The sequence below is a fragment of the Gigantopelta aegis genome, unplaced genomic scaffold, assembly GCF_016097555.1.
Source record: "Gigantopelta aegis isolate Gae_Host unplaced genomic scaffold, Gae_host_genome ctg4593_pilon_pilon:::debris, whole genome shotgun sequence".
Taxonomy (NCBI): domain Eukaryota; kingdom Metazoa; phylum Mollusca; class Gastropoda; order Neomphalida; family Peltospiridae; genus Gigantopelta; species Gigantopelta aegis.
This window is the reverse complement of record NW_024533944.1, coordinates 462-16,586: the sequence shown is the minus strand read 5'-3', so window position 1 is coordinate 16,586 and position 16,125 is coordinate 462. Positions and strand designations below refer to the sequence as shown.

The 16,125-nt window shown below is 38.3% G+C and overlaps 1 protein-coding gene across 1 annotated transcript; it reads right to left on the bottom strand.

Annotated features, from left to right (window-relative positions):
• Window positions 1-3,493: 3,493 nt before the first annotated feature.
• On the bottom strand, window positions 3,494-12,768 carry LOC121392813. The gene is made up of 2 exons (XM_041523886.1): window positions 11,339-12,768; window positions 3,494-3,546 (listed from the first exon to the last, which is right to left on the bottom strand). The coding sequence occupies exon 1, from the start codon at window positions 11,971-11,973 to the stop codon at window positions 11,371-11,373; it is 603 nt and encodes a 200-aa protein (XP_041379820.1). The 5' UTR covers window positions 11,974-12,768; the 3' UTR covers window positions 3,494-3,546; window positions 11,339-11,370.
• Window positions 12,769-16,125: the final 3,357 nt, after the last annotated feature.

The following is a 16,125-nucleotide window of genomic DNA, read 5'->3' as shown; positions in this document are numbered from 1 at the left end:
TTATTTTATTTACTCCATGACGCATGTGGTGGTATGAGTAACAGGTTACTAGGAAGTGTCACACTTCACCAGTCTGTAATTATATGTAAGTCCCGGCTCTCTGATTGGCTAGATCCCATTTTAAGACGCTGTACGATATAAGTATGATATTTATACCATGGAACAATCAGAGCGCCGCTAGGTGTGTCGCAAGTAGATTCAAGTTCTTCACAGATCATGGCGATCTCTTTACTTGTCGGTTTCATTTGTGTCGTCTGCTATATAGGTAAGACATGTGCTGTAGTTTCTTGTTTTTTGCCTTTCTTGTGTTGTTTCAATTTATTTTCGTGCTTATATCCAATTAAGGTTCAAGCACACTGTCCTGAGCACACGTCTCAGCCATCTGGACCCATATTCACAAAACATCGTAAGTCTAGTTTTACACGTAAACGTAAATCAACGACCGAAGAGCTATTCACGAAACAACGAACACGTAAGTTACGTGTAAAGTTGGACGTAAATATAACAGTGCCTCCGGTTACAACTAACGCTGCACGTATGTCGTGTATATATAATAAATCAAGCACGATCGCCGTCATTTACTATTATTTACGGAAATTGGCAACATTCCAATAACTGAAGCAGTTTGCGATGGCGAACGACCACGGATTGAACATATTTTTGTTGGTGATCGAACGGATGTTTTCGACTCGGCCAATTTATCCTGAGTTATCTTTTCCTTTTTAAGAAATGTCCTCAAGTTCGTACCAAAACGCGGATCCCCACCAGTACCAAAATGCCATGGTTCACGGTTCGCGATGTTATTTTTAGCAGACGACAAACAAAATTGCGTTTTGCGCATTTGTTATTTACCCGGTAGCCATCGTTTCTAATGTGTTTTTATTAATTACTCCAGTGAGAGTGTTAAATCGTAGATTTACGTCCAACTAAGTTACGTTTACATTTACGACCGTCTTTGAGAATAAGGTGCTTCTTGCACGTAAACGTAAATCTACGGCACACGTAAGTGCTAGTCGTAGACGTAAATTTACACCTTTTTGTCAAACGCAGACGATTTGTAAACAAAGGGGGGCAACTCCGGGGACCAGACAACTCGGACCCATGGACAACTCGGCCCAGACAACTCGGCCTCGGGGCCGAGCTGTCCGAGACAACTCGGCCCCGAGTTATTGATACGGGTTCATTGATACTTGCGGAAAGCGGCTATATGTCGAAATCAGATTTTCAAGTAGCAGAATTGAACAGTTTATCCTAGTATTTCTCAATCAATACAGTATTCATATGCCAAAGCAGTAAAATTACGACAGTATTACAGGTGCGGTGTTGCCATCGTGAACAAACGTCGCAGCGTAATGCATGTTGTCTGGGTCGAACTTCATTGGAACAAAAGGAACACGGATATGTCGGCATTTTGTTGGAAAGTGATATTAGAAACGGGCAACGGGCAACTATATTTACGTGCCCCTATCCACAAGGGTTCAGGCACGCCCACCCCGGATTCAGCCTCTGACATCGCCAGTTGTCGATTCCGGGGCGGGGGGGGAGGGGAGATATTAGAAAGTGATAAGTCCAATAATTCGGACGGTTATATACATTATTTGAAAATGGCATCATGCTCACCAATTGGAATTACTTCTTAAAAGCAGGAAGTCAGGAGGCTATATCCGCGAGTGTTGTTACAACGATAAATAACTTTTGCATGTTTTTTTCTGGGATCATCTCCAATGTTTAGGTCACTGATTGTAGAACAAAAACAAATTATTCGAACAGCGGAAACTATCTTCAAAGATAAATGGATCAGCAATTTATCAATCCGACATGACACTTCGTTTCGGGACGTTTATGTTAAGGTGAGACTAATTCAAAACTAACAAAAAACACACTCTTTTATTTCTGTGAGAATACTTTAATTTAAAAAAAAACACTTGTTCAACAATATTTTTCAACAATATACAATATTGTGCATGTGCCGAGTCGTCTCTGGACTCCGGGCCGAGTTGTCTCAGAACTATGGGCCGAGCTGTCTCGACGTGGGCCGAGTTGTCCACGGGTCCGAGTTGTCTGGCATTCGGCAACTCCTATCACCTTAATGACACGGGTCTTGTCAATTTATAAATAAAAATTATTACACGGAAAACTACCAAACAACTGATTACACTCGGGCACATAGATATTTATCAAACTATACTTACCCGTATAACATTCCAAAGAATGCATGCCATGCGTTTTTCAAAGAAATAGTTTTGTTATAGTTCGGTCGCCTACACAGTGATATTTCCCGCCATTAAATTTACAATGCAGTATATTTTTTGGTTATAACATGTTCAAGAAAGTATGTATTTAAAAATAATAAAGTAATAAAAAAACACTTACCATAAATCACAATCTCTTTCAAACAGAATTCAATACGTATTTCCTAGTTTAAGAGCTGAGGCGCGAGAGTGAAAAAACAAAACGATAACAATTCTGCCGAACTTACAAAGCGGAAGTCACGTGACAGTTTCGTACACCCTGGCAAATTTTGTATTGGTGCCCAAATTCTGTATTGACCCGGAAAATGACACGGTGTACCTGTGGTATGGATTAGCTATTGACCAATCAAAACGCATGAAATTTATCTAAAAGGTAATAATAGTCCGTACCACTCATAAAGAATCTAAGACTAAGTGTTCGTTCGCAAAACCTTTTGCCGTATTAATTTGAGCTGTTAGTAAATGAAGAAAGACACACATTTACTTACAACAGTGATACTGAAGAAAAAACGGATAGCGAGTCGGAGGGTGGAGAAACCGATGGTGCCAGACCAGACCGGTCGACCAATTTACAGCCCGGAGCCCGAAAGTAACCCGGAGAAAAACCAAAACCCGGATGCTAATGCCGAGGTGTATACTGTTTATATTTAGCATAAACATACACCTCGATATGATGTATTTAAATATGTAAAAAATATAAATGTAGGACAAAATGTTGTTGTTGTTTTTTTTTGTTTTTTTTTAGAAAATATCGCATTTTTCATGTTCGGGCTGTACATAATGAAATCTGTATGCACAGTGTAAAGAAACGCTCTAATTTACGACAAGGCGCTTCACTTTCATTAACCTGACTTGTAAAACAACATAAATGATCAACTTTTTAACTAAATATAAATTTCAATTTGCATCAATAGAACGAAATGGGGTTATAGTATTTTTCTCTCTTAAAAAAAGCAGCATATTATTAGGCCTATTGGTAGGGTGCGTTAGAGTAAAAACGACCACCCATGTGATAATTTTCTTTTCTTTGGTACTACGTAATTGGTCAGTTTTGTAATTTTAGATGGGAAAGTCTACTTAATCAATGGTTTTACAGCATTATTTACAGTAACGAAGCAGGGTGGCTGATAATGTCCATTAACATTGTACTATAGCCGCGACAGGTTACGCCACAATACCCTGTGATCTTAAAAAACTGGCAAGTATTTTGTACGTATGTCTAGACAGTGGTAATCACTTACCTGGTCGATACCCTGCAATATACACCTGCCAATCAGGAATCACGTGCAGGCCACTGAAAGAAAAGACCAAATAACTAAAACAACACTCGATTCTCAAATCAGCCCGTGGATGAAACATAATAGTTATTTCGACACCGACAGTAGTGATTTATTTTGTATTGAACTTCGTGTTACTTTGGGGCTTCGGGCGATGAGGAACGTTTTTGTGACGTACTCCGCCCGAAGTTTAAAATCATTATTTAAAATTATTTTATTATTTGTGCCAAATATGTACAATGTACACCTCGGCATTCGCAACCGAGTACTGTTTTTGTCTCTGGCTAACGTTCGACTCCGGGCTGTAAATAGGCTGACACCAAACTTTGATCCAAAGTACTATGCGGTGGTGTCCAAATCTTTTGTTTTGCGATAAAATACACGCGTCTTTCTTCGGATACAATCCTTTGGAAAACCGTAAAAAGACAATCCCGATCGTTTAAACTGTTTATTTTTTACACCCAAAGGCCGCGCAGTATGGCACTGTTGGACTGAAAAGATCGTAAGCCCCTTACTCCATAGGTCTCACTACACAGATCACTTCCGGGTGACAGTTCATTCATCACGGTCCACTATAGTTCCTAACTGGGACACATGTTATGGGTCACATATTCACTTCTAGCAAATGGTGAAGAATTAAAACAATATGTATGTTTAATGGTAAGCCTTCTGGCTGTATTTTGCCCATGTTATTTTGTAATATTGTGCATCGACCTTTTGGGACATGGGTATATAGCGCAAGTGACAGCCGGAGTGAATCGGTTAATGAACCACCTATTCGGACCGGTACTACAGCCAGATGCGGTCATATAGCAAAAAACTGAGACGGAAATGTTCTCAATTTTGGAGTGAAAATAAATGCTTATATAATGTATGTTTGCAATGGTGTATGTTGTTAGTGCCAACGAGAACCCGTTCTATGGGCAATCTTCACTTGAAGTTGGGCAGTTTAACATGGGTTTCAATGGCAGATGACATCTGTGTAGTGAGACCATAATATATAAACAGTTAACAACAATGGAAGAGTACAGCGGCTCTGACGTCACTTCCCTTTTTCCCCGAACGCTCACGAATAAATATGCATAAATCGTACTTTGATACTCATTGGCGTAATTTCTTCATTTTAAGTTAACTACGCATATTTTATTGTTATAAACTTATTTGTATATTATTTTTATATCATTTTTCTTTTAAAATGAGCTATAATATGGTCTCGTGACATGTTTCCTTTAACGACGTACTCAACACGTTTTATTTACGGTTATATGGCATCAGACATATGATTAAGAACCACACAGATATTGAGAGAGGAAACCCGCTGTCGCCACTCTTTTCGATTAGCAGCAAGGGATTTTTTATATGCACCATCCCATGGGCGTACATAGGATTTTGAAAAGGGGGGTTCCAAAATAGATTGCAGAGATATTGGGCATATATTTCTATGTTGAGTAAATATAATAATGTCAGATATCAATGTCAGTGTGACGGAACATGCTCTTAATTTTGTTTTCGCCTGTGGCGATAATAATTATTTTAGAGGGCCGTGTGCAGTTCCAATATGCACTTAAGCCCATGTGGGCACTTTGTTACGTAATACCTCCGCGCGACCGTGGTCGAGCTGTGCCTATAACACACCCAGCCCAGGTGCGGAGGCCATGTGGCCAGTAGTTACGTAATACCTCTGCGAGTGCGGTTTTTACGACCGTGATTTTGGCGACTAGGCGTCAGCAAGTCTGGCATCTAAGGAAAATTGTCATCTTGGTCGCTGTGGAAATATCACTTGATAGGGGGAGGACAGCGTTGTACCCCCAGGCGATACTGGGATTTTATAATAAATAGCTAGGGTTTTAGGGATATCAGGGTGAAACATAGGAAGGCTGCAGGGGAAACGGACGTCGTCCACTGAACGAAATATATAAGTTCAGTCCGGACGTGGTAATTATATATTATTTCTGCTCTGTTGTATAACCTTGATGTGATTGATGTGACTTTAAATATTTTAATACTGTATTATACCAATATTATTTAGACGGTGCTGCCGGTCATCTGACGCAGTAAACTGTAGGCTCACTGTTCTAAATAATTATTAAGGCTTAGCCAGTCATCCTAGAGGACCTAGGTAAACTGTAGGTTATTGTCTTTATTGCGATAGGTACCAGTATTAATTCTGTGTTACAAGGTTACTGAATGAGTAGTAAGGGTTAATTAAAAATTAACCAGTTAGGAATAGAGTTGTAATTCCTTTATTAATTAAGTTCCCCTGGCAGCGTTTCTCAATTATAACACGTGTGGGTGTTGTGTCACGGTGAAGTGATTACAATATTGTGTAAACTAGACACCTAGAGATTAACTAATTAAGTGATCAGTTCTGGGTTTTATTATTTGTTGTTGTTAATTAACTACTGCGGCAGTACATTTGTCAGCGTAGATTAATACAGATTCCAAAGTGTATTGCGTTTTTGTTGTGTTTTCTAGTGAACTAAACGTGCTATATTATATATACTTTATATAAGATCTTATCTCTGATCATACCTAGACGAGCCACGCGGGTATAACTGTCCGTTACAGAGAGATCTAATAGATATACAGTTAGGAGAGATATTTGGATAATCGTGTGTTTCATTCAGTTACGGGTATTATATGATCCCCGTGACAGTCAGATATATTAAATTATTAAAAAAGCGATTTCAGGGGGGGGGGGGGGGGGGGGGGGGGGGTCGGTCGAACCCATCGACCCCCCCCCCCTATGTACGCCCATGCATCCCACAGACAGGATAGTAAATAAAACGTGTTGAGCGCGTCGTTAAATATGTTGCTCTACTATGTCACTAGAGCAACACTGATTTATTAATAATCCGTTATTGGATGTCAAACGTTTCTTAATTCTGACATATAGTCTCAGAGAGGAAATCTGCTACATTTTATTTCCATTAGTAGCAAGGAATATTTTGGGTGCACCATCCCACAGACAGGATAGCACATACCACGGCAGTTAGGAAAATAAAGTAAAGTTTGTTTTGTTTAACCACACCACTAGAACACATTAATTTATTAATAATCGGTTATCAATTGGATGTCAAACGTTTGATAATTCTGACAGTTTCAGAGAAGAAACCTGTTACATTTGTCTTCCTTTAGTAGCAAGGGATCTTTTAGGTGCACCATCCATTGGTGTGTGGAAATAAGGCACAATACAATGATTTGTTTTTAGCGGTCTGGTGTTTTTGTGACAACATCTTTTCACACCTGTGACAAACTAAATGGATATATTGAATTTTGGAGATCGACAAACAGGTCATGAAAACCGGTACAAAAATAAATCTTGAGAGTTATGTCATTTTTTAAAAGAGGAAATGATGTTTTTCAAACCGCAAACTCTTTGTTTATTAAAAAGACCAATATCTCGCCTGCAAATCCATGTGCTTATAATGTTTGTGTATACGCGTCTGCATGTTTAATGCACTAGTAATGTCAGCTACCATCACATGTCAAGAGTGTAACATGAATCCTTTGTTTAGGTATCCTTGCCTATTGTATTGTCTGATCTTTCAAGTCTTTCTCTATTTTCTCTGGATTTTAAATAACCATAATAAACTGGACGACCAAAATAAATGTATAATATTATCTGACAGCTTGAGTGCCCTTAATGCCATAGATGGTTCCCACAGTGTCAGGCCCGAAATTATTAAAAATATTATCAGCTTTTACAATAAAATTGTTCAGGCAGGGGTGGAGGTCGTCTTTGAGTGGGTACCCGCTCATGTGGGTATCCATGGCAATGAAATGGCTGATCAGTGTGCTAAAAGAGCCGTTTTGGATGAGGAAGTTAAGGTTAAAATTAAGTATAATTATAGTGAAATTTATTCAATAATTGTGCCATGCGTTGACCGTCTATGGCAAACAGAGTAGAACCATAGGACGAGAGCATGGCACGCTAATATTAAACCTGTTGTCTCCTCACAGGGTCCTATATCATTTAATATTAAATCTACTAAAATAATTACTAGATTACGTATGGGTGTTTCTGTCGCTTTAAACCAAACTAAATTTAAAATGAAAAAAAGTAGCAGTCCTAACTGCACCCATTGTAATGTGGCAGAAGATGTAAATCATTTTTTATTCTTCTGCAATAAATATACAAATAACAGAACTAAATTAAAAAACTTTTTTCATAAAAATAATATTGTTTTTAATCCAAAAAAATTATTAAATCCAAATAAACAGTATAAATTAACTATAGATAGGTTATTAATGGCCTATGTGATGGAGACAAAGGTTAATATCTAAATATTTGATTTTTCCCATGTATCGTTTATTTGTAATATTTTATCTAATTTTTTGTTTCTATTAAATTACATCTGGGCGCCGGGCTCATAAGCAGGTAAACAGCACCGAGCGGCGGTCCTGGAATCGCATTTGGAAAGTTCCCGGGGGTCGGGGGCAATACTTGGTTGTCGCTTCTCCGACCCCGACTGGGACTCCCCCTTATTATATGCACGTAATGTCCATTAGGGTATGCGTTTTGGGAGTGCTATCTCGCTTAGTCCTGTACCTGGATGAATTAAAACTATTAAAATAAAATTAAAATTAATATTTATTTTTCCTTTCGCTCTCCCCGGAATTTAATAATTTATTTTATTTTTTTTATTATTAATTAACCTTATTTTCTCATTATAATATTAAGCTAGGGGTAATTCTCACCTTCCTGTTGTAAAATTCTAGGGTTATACTTGGGATAACACTGGGTATCTATAGGCTAATCTTTTTGGCTACTTGTTTATTGTAGTTTTTAATATATAATAAATTTTAATGCCCGTTGCCCTCCCCCCCCCCACATTTTAGTGGGGGGGGGGGGGGGGTGCAGTTAAATATATATATATATATATTTTTTAATATTTAAATTGGTTGGGGTTTCTCCGCCTTGCCCCCCCCCCCCCCCCGTTTTATTTGGGGGGCCGGGCGGGGTTTTATTTTTAGCCAATTACTTTTAATTTTTGTTTTGTTTTGTTGTGTAATGTATTAGATTGGTTGGGGTTTCTCCGCCTTGCCCCCCGTTTTGTCTGGGGGGGCTGGGCGGGGTTTTATCTTTAGCCGATTAGTTTTAATTTTTGTTGTCTTGTTTTGTTGTGTAATGTATATATGTTGTATGATTGAATGTGTGATTGTTGCTCGGATTATGGGGGGGGGGGGGGGGGGAGGCTTATCTGGCAGTAATCCCCTCCCCGTTCCGGAAACTGCACCTTATACATGTATATAGTTCGTCTTTTTAAATTTGTTTAATATCTATTTTAAAAATAAAATAAAATAAAATATAATGTAGGTTACTGGCATGCTCGCTCATTTAATCTGTTTTATATTTTTTATCATTATTTTAACTATATTTTAGATTTTTAATTAAACAATTATATAATTCAACAGGGCAGGTAACTGGGTTGGGACACTTTCCTAGTGACCTTCTACTAAAGCTTTAGGTCACTCTACTAGTGACCTTCTACAAATGATTGCCATGACTGGATCGAGCTGCGGTTGGACACGGTGGGGTGGGGGGTGGGAGGGTGGTTGTGGTGCCGGTGGTTGGGTTTCTTGAGGCCATAGGGCGTAGGCGGTTTGGCCGTAGGTTTCTGTGAAAGTTCCGGCCCCACTTCTCGCCCCCCCCCCCCCCCCCCCCCCCCCGCCCCCTTCCTCCTGGTCACACCAAGGCCCGAAATACGATTGGTAATCATTTTAAATAAATATTAAATTTAATATAACTTTTCTGTGGGCCGGGCTTACCCCTCTACCTTTTCCCTTGCCTCTGGGGACTAAATAAATTTTTTAAAATAAATTATAATTTTTGTATTTTTACTTTTAGACTTCCCCATCTAAATATGCGTTAATTTTAAATAATTATATAGGTGTAGAGTAGGGATTTCTGTATTTCTTTTGGGAACGCATTCAAAATTATTAATGTCGACATAATATATTTACTCTTTTTGGCCTCCAGTTTAAAATTTCAAAATTTTATTATAGTTAAGTTTTTCCTGCCCCGAGTCAGACCACCGATTATATCGGAGGCCGGACTGGGGATAGGCGTGCTCGAAACCATAGAGGTATGTGAGCACGTTTAAAACATATCTAATCTAATCTAATCTAATCTCTATTTCACTGGAGTGATAGCAGCCTGAGATGGAGGATAATCATATTATATATATAATTATATACACACACACAGGCACGCACACACGCATACATACGCATACATGTATGTATGTATATGTATATACATGTGTATGTGTGTGTGTATATATATATATATATATATATATATATATATATATATATATATATATATATATATATACACACACACACACAGGCATATATATATATATATATATATATATATATATATATTGTTGTGGCCGCGTCCCAAGGATATCGACAATGTCCAGAGAATATAAATAACATTCACAGATGACAAAGCCGAAGTGTTCTAGTTTCCAGAATTATAAATTTATTTAAGTTATGAGTAAATGAAAATAAAGTTATAGTTCACGGGTAAGTTTCCAACAGAGAGATATCTTCGTTTAGCTCTAGTTATATTAAACCAGTGAGGACTGTATCTCCAATAAATGTAAACAGTTTGCAGTTGCTTATAAATATTATTTCCATAAAACGAGTTAATTAAATAGAGATGGTAAGTTAATAAAATTTACCTTAAAAATATAAGTTAAAGTTATTCCAGTGTCAATTTAAATGTATGTAATGTAATAAAGTTGGAAAGTTGGACAAGAGGACATGCTTTTAACGTTTGCTTGTCAGACCGCGAACGAGTGAGAGAACAACGACGGACGTCCATTCATTCATTTCAACTTATTTTCGTGCTTATATCCAATTAAGGTTCAAGCACGCTGTCCTGGGCACACATCTCAGCTATCTGGGCTGTCTGTCCAGGACAGTAGGTTAGTTGTTTAGTGAGAGAGAAGAGGGTGTAGTGGCCTTACACCTACCCATTGAGCCCTTAAAGGGGCATACCCTAGTTTTTAAACACTAGCGCATATTTTTGACTATTATAACCGTGTTTCATAACTCAAATCATACTTTACCAAGATTTTATTCTTTAGATAATCAATTTCCGTACATTCGAAGTGTTTTGGGTCATCCTGGTGTTTTTAATATCACAAAATGCATTTCTCATATTTTTAAAAACGCACGTGCGTCTGAGAAATAACAGTTATGGAGTCGAGTTTAAGTCTATTTTTAGAGGGTATTTCACCATTTCAAAGTCACAGACTCATGTTTCACTCAATTGTAACTTTATCCAAATGTGTTACAGGTTTGTAGATTAACTAAACTTAGTGTTAATTTTCACGGGTTGAAACTAGGGTATGTCCCTTTAAAAGTCGCTCTGGGTTGGAGCCGGTACCGGGCTGCGAACCCTGTACCTACCAGCCTGTAGTCTGATGGCTTAACCACTGAGCCACCGAGGCCGGGAATGGGAATGGGAACTGTTTTTACGTGCCCATATCCAACTAAAGTTCAGGCACGCCCACCCCGGACTTGGCCTCTGACTTCGCCAGTGATCAATTCCGGGACAGGAGCGGGAGGATAAGTTTGAGGTGGATGGAATTTGGAAAAATTTAGCAAAGTTGGGAATAACCATGTCCGGATAAAATTAAGGCCAAACAAAAACTTTGACTGCTCATCCAAAGTTGAAGGTGATTGGAGCAATTTAGACGGACTGCCAAAAATAATGGGTGCCAGACTGTTTACAAAAAAATAAACAACATTTTTTAAATGGCGGCCAAGTCTGACTAAGTTCATACTCACGGAGGTGAAGGAGTTTGGTAGGTGGGCGCCGCCTAAGGTGTGCCGATGAAGTCTGTGACGTCAAGTTGCGGGTACGTGGAGGCCGCTAAAGTTGTGACGATGGGACGGTAGTCTTTCCCCGAGATGGTCTTCAAGACGCGGTGTAAAGTCGGGTTGTGCATCTCTTGAAGTAGTAGGCCTTGGTGATAAAATCCGGTCCGGCGGATGGTGACGCACACTGCGTTTCGTCCCTCCTGCAGCTTGACGCGGTGAAAAGCAAAATCCCCCTCAGCACGGCTCGTTGGTAAGTGCTGGTAGGCCTCGTGCTTGGGCATGCTGATGAGTTTGCGGACGTCCTCTAAGTTCAGCTTGACAAGTTGAGCGTAGCGCTGTTGGAGACGGCCGGCCTGCAGTGACCACTGCTCAACGTGTTCAATGTCTGATTTCGGCGGCTGTGACGGTTGGCTTGGTTTGGCTTGGTGGCCACTCGGGGGAGTGGTTGCCTTCCGCTTCACAACAGCTGTCTTCCGGGCCTGCGTCTGAACGGGTGTCGCCTGTAAAATCGGCGACACAGACGGAAACCCTGAAGTAGGTGCCGGTGGAGTTGGTCGCTGGTACGGCGGGTCACAGATGGCTTTCAAGTCGTCCTGGTCCATTGTGGGTGAAGCTGGAGCATCCGAGGCTGGCGTCTCTTCCGATCCAGTCTTCTTCCTCGGGTGGGCGGCGTTGGGCGACAAAACAGAAGGAGCCGCTGCCGGCAGTTTAGCCACCGGTGTTGCCCCCTCCCCTCCCCCACCCCTGCGTCGCCCCTGACGCACGTCTCCTCTTTCTCCATTGTCCCTTCTTCTGTACTCAGTCGCCGTACACCAAGGTCACGGTCGCCCGTGACCCGGTGTACGCGATTCGGTACTCCAACAAGGTTCCATAAGTTTCGATCAGTCCCCCCCCCCCCCAGGTGGGGTGGTGGGTGGGTAATGGCGAACACCCAGAAATTATCTCCCCCCTAGGGGTCGCGTCGTCACTATACACCCTAGAGTCTCGCTTTAAACAGCTATTCAGTAGTGCGATTAGAAGCCACTGGTCGTATAAAATTACTTGTCCACCTCTGTACGAAAAGTGGTCATATTTTTTCAGACGATGAAGCATTGCACAAAGAATGTCTGGACTGCATAACGGATCTAGTATATGACAAAATACAGCAACAACAAAAAACAACAACAAACAAAACAAACAGTGAATCGCTGAAAAACGAGGCGTTTGTAATGTAGGTCATTGCCAAAAACCTATCAATTCTCGGTGTGTGGATTTAAAACAAAATTAATTATTTATATATTATTTGAATAAAATCTAGTTGAAATATTATATTTTCTTCCTTTTATGTATGCTATGTGGACATTTATTTATTTGTGTTTTGTTCACTGCTTTTTGGTGAGGGGGAGGGTTAGGTGAGTTCGTCCTACCCCCCCCCCCCCCCCCCCATGGCCTTGATCATGTTTGTTGTCGATATTTAATTAATTAATTTATTTTTAATCAATAATTTCACAGACTAAAAGAAAAAATGTTTTAGAAACAACACTTTTTTTTATTTATGTACAGGGCCAGCGGAGTGTATTTGAAAGTGGGGGTGGGGATACTTATAGTGTGCTGTTTGTTAAAAGGTTGTGGTGTGTGTGAGAGAGAGAGAGAGAGAGAGAGAGAGAGAGAGAGAGAGAGAGAGAGAGAGAGAGAGAGAGAGAGAGAGAGAGAGAGAGACAGAGAGAGAGAGAGAGAGAGTGTATATACAGAGTGTGTGTGTATACATGTATTTGAGGGCCCGAACCTGTTAACATGGGGCCTATGACATCTCCAGACTTTTGAGAACAGTAACAGGAAAAAAGAGGAGACCATGGCCCTATCGGCCCTCACCTCTTCCACAGCCCCTAATACACAATTTGAAGAAGAAGAAAATAATAGTTTGAGACATGCAAATAGCATACATACAATATAAACAGAATAGTGAGATGTGGAGTGCCCATTGAGGTGTAAAAACAATTGTTTCTTGAAACCGACCCTACCTGAAAAAAAGGCTTACCCTGATTATTTTTCCCCTTTTTTTTAAAATTTAAAATGAGTACAGATGTAGTTTTTGGGGTGTTTTTTTTTAAAGTTTAGACTGGCCCTACCTAATATTTTTTAGTCATGTTCCCAGATTTTTTTTTAGGTACAAGGCAGAATAAAAATTTCTTTTCTTCATTTGTTAAACTCTACATTTGATTATTCCTTTGTTACTCTATCTATAGGGGGCCTATTAGTTGGGTATCTCTTTTGTAAGCTGTAATATATATGTAGGATGCATTTTCTTTTTATACTAAGCATATCTGAAATTACTGACAAAAACACTTACCAAAGGATGCTGTGATGGTGTAAACAAATAACTCCAATGAAAGTGAAAATGCTGAAATTAAAGTAATTGGTAGGAGTAGCCTGTGTGGTGGCCATGGGTTTACCTTCTTGGTGAGTCAGTATCTATGCCAAGTGTCAAAACCATGGGTCAAAATTATGAAGGCTGTTTTTCTGAAACACAGATGTTTAACACCAATATATTAAAATATATTAATTTCTTTTCATTATTGGTTATTCTAAAGAGACTGCGGAGCTTGTTTTGCAATGTGAGATTTGATTAAATACTTGAGGCATAACAGAACAAACTGTTTTGTTTTTGCTACTGACCCAAAAACAAACAAACCATAACAAAATACTTTCCAAATTATAATCTAGAATTTATTTACATAAATATCCTGAAACTGGACATTTTAATATTAGTTCAAAAAATAATTTCCTTTTTTTTTTCTTGGGGGGGGGGTCTCATTTTATTCTTTGTCTTTTTTTTTATTATTATTGCCTAACTGGACTATTTTGGACAAATGTAGCAAAATCCAAACATTTTATTCTCCAGTGACTGTTTAAGCCTATAACAGTTTATAATACTTTTACTTTTTGGACTACATTGTGAGAAATTCACTGTTGGACTGAAAATATAAATACCAGATAGGTATTGTCTATGTACAGTTTATCAAATACATGTACATGCTAAGCAAGTAACTCATCATACATTGAACATGAAACAAGCCATGTGTGAATACTGCATGTAATGCATCTCTTGAAATTAATGTAATTAGTGTTAATTGGTGTTGTACCTATATTCACTTTAAACTATTAGTAAACCATAAGTGTACTTTTATATATATAGTCATAATTATTTCTTGCTGCATCTGGTTTTAGAAATCCACATTTGTAAAATAGCAGTATTTTGTTTCTTTAATTTGTAATTTATTACTCTTGCAGCCTTTGGAGAGAAAAAATAGTATAATGTCTAAAGCAGTTTTCAGTTGCTGTTAATTTCATTATCAGTGGAAAACATGGAAAGTCATGAATTTTCTTGGTAAATAAGTGTATGAACCATGATAAATATTATTTACATTGGACTTTTCTTAATATAAGTACTGAAAAGTATAAAATTTAGATACCAGTAGGTCAAATAGATCTATGTTAAAACAGGCTCAGTGAAATCAGAATTCCTATCAGATTATGTCATTTTGTACACACAAATTAAATTATTTACATTAACAAATTATAAATATTGAAAAACAATACCACTATCATTTCTAATTTCATGTAAATGTGTATGAAAAAGCATTGTTATATTTCTACTTACATGTGGAAAAAAAAACCAAGAAAAAAAAAAAACCCTATATATTTAAATATTTTAAATTTCCTATTTATTTTTCATCATTTGAAAATTTAATATTTATTTCTGTAATTATATATGTATGTTATTGATTTTTTAAAATTTATTACATGTATACATATAAACATTTTTAAACATTTTTTTATTTTACATTGAATATATATATATATATTTATTTATTTATTTTGTTTGGGTTGGGTTGGGTTTGGGTTTTTTTTTTTTTTTCATTGAAATAATTTATTAAAAATAATTGTTGACAAATTTGGTTGAATTTACTCTACTCTGCAAACGAATAATTTGTGGTTTTAAACACGTATATCTTCATATTAAATCGCGATAACAAACATTGAATAGTAAATGAATGAATGAATGTTTAACGACACCCCAGCACGAAAAATACATCGGCTACTGGGTGTCAAACTATGGTAAACAACATTTAATAGAACCCGGAAGTAAACAGCGAATTAAAACTTTATTAAATGCTGTTACCGGGTTTTTTTATTGCAAACACTCAAGTATTATCAGTCAAATATGTACACATTTAATGGTTTTGGCATGGTGGATATATGATAGAAAGTTGTAAGAATGGTAGGGAGGAGCCTACGTGGTTGGGGAAAACCCACGATTTAGCTGGACATTATTTTGTTCTTTTTTATTCTTACATTTATTTATTTTTTACTACCAACTGCGGAATTTCGTAGATTTTTATTATTTACTTTAATTTTTAGCCGTTCTACGCTTTAGTCACATACATGCTGACAATTAGGTCGAGAACAATAGAGTGGATATACCGATCGGTGCTTTACGACAATACAAATTTAGGAAAAGGAATGGTGTATAGTGCACGAGCGCCACCTGTCGGAAAGTCTCTGATTGTTCACCATTGCAGCGAACAAAGGCGCACGTCCTGACGCATTGCAATACAAAACTAGAGTGGCAAGTGTAGAATGTCAAGCTAGGAACAGAGCAGGGGGGTGAGGGTGGTTTGGGGGTCGAAACCCCCCCCGCTCAAGGCGAAACATTTTTTGTCAGAAAGCAGCTCGGCTAGCCAGCAGAAAACACCTCAGAATAGCACTAGAAG

Bases quoted from the DNA above. Each gene is read 5' to 3' on its own strand.
- LOC121392813 (XM_041523886.1), bottom strand. From the start codon at position 11,973: ATGGACCAGGACGACTTGAAAGCCATCTGTGACCCGCCGTACCAGCGA.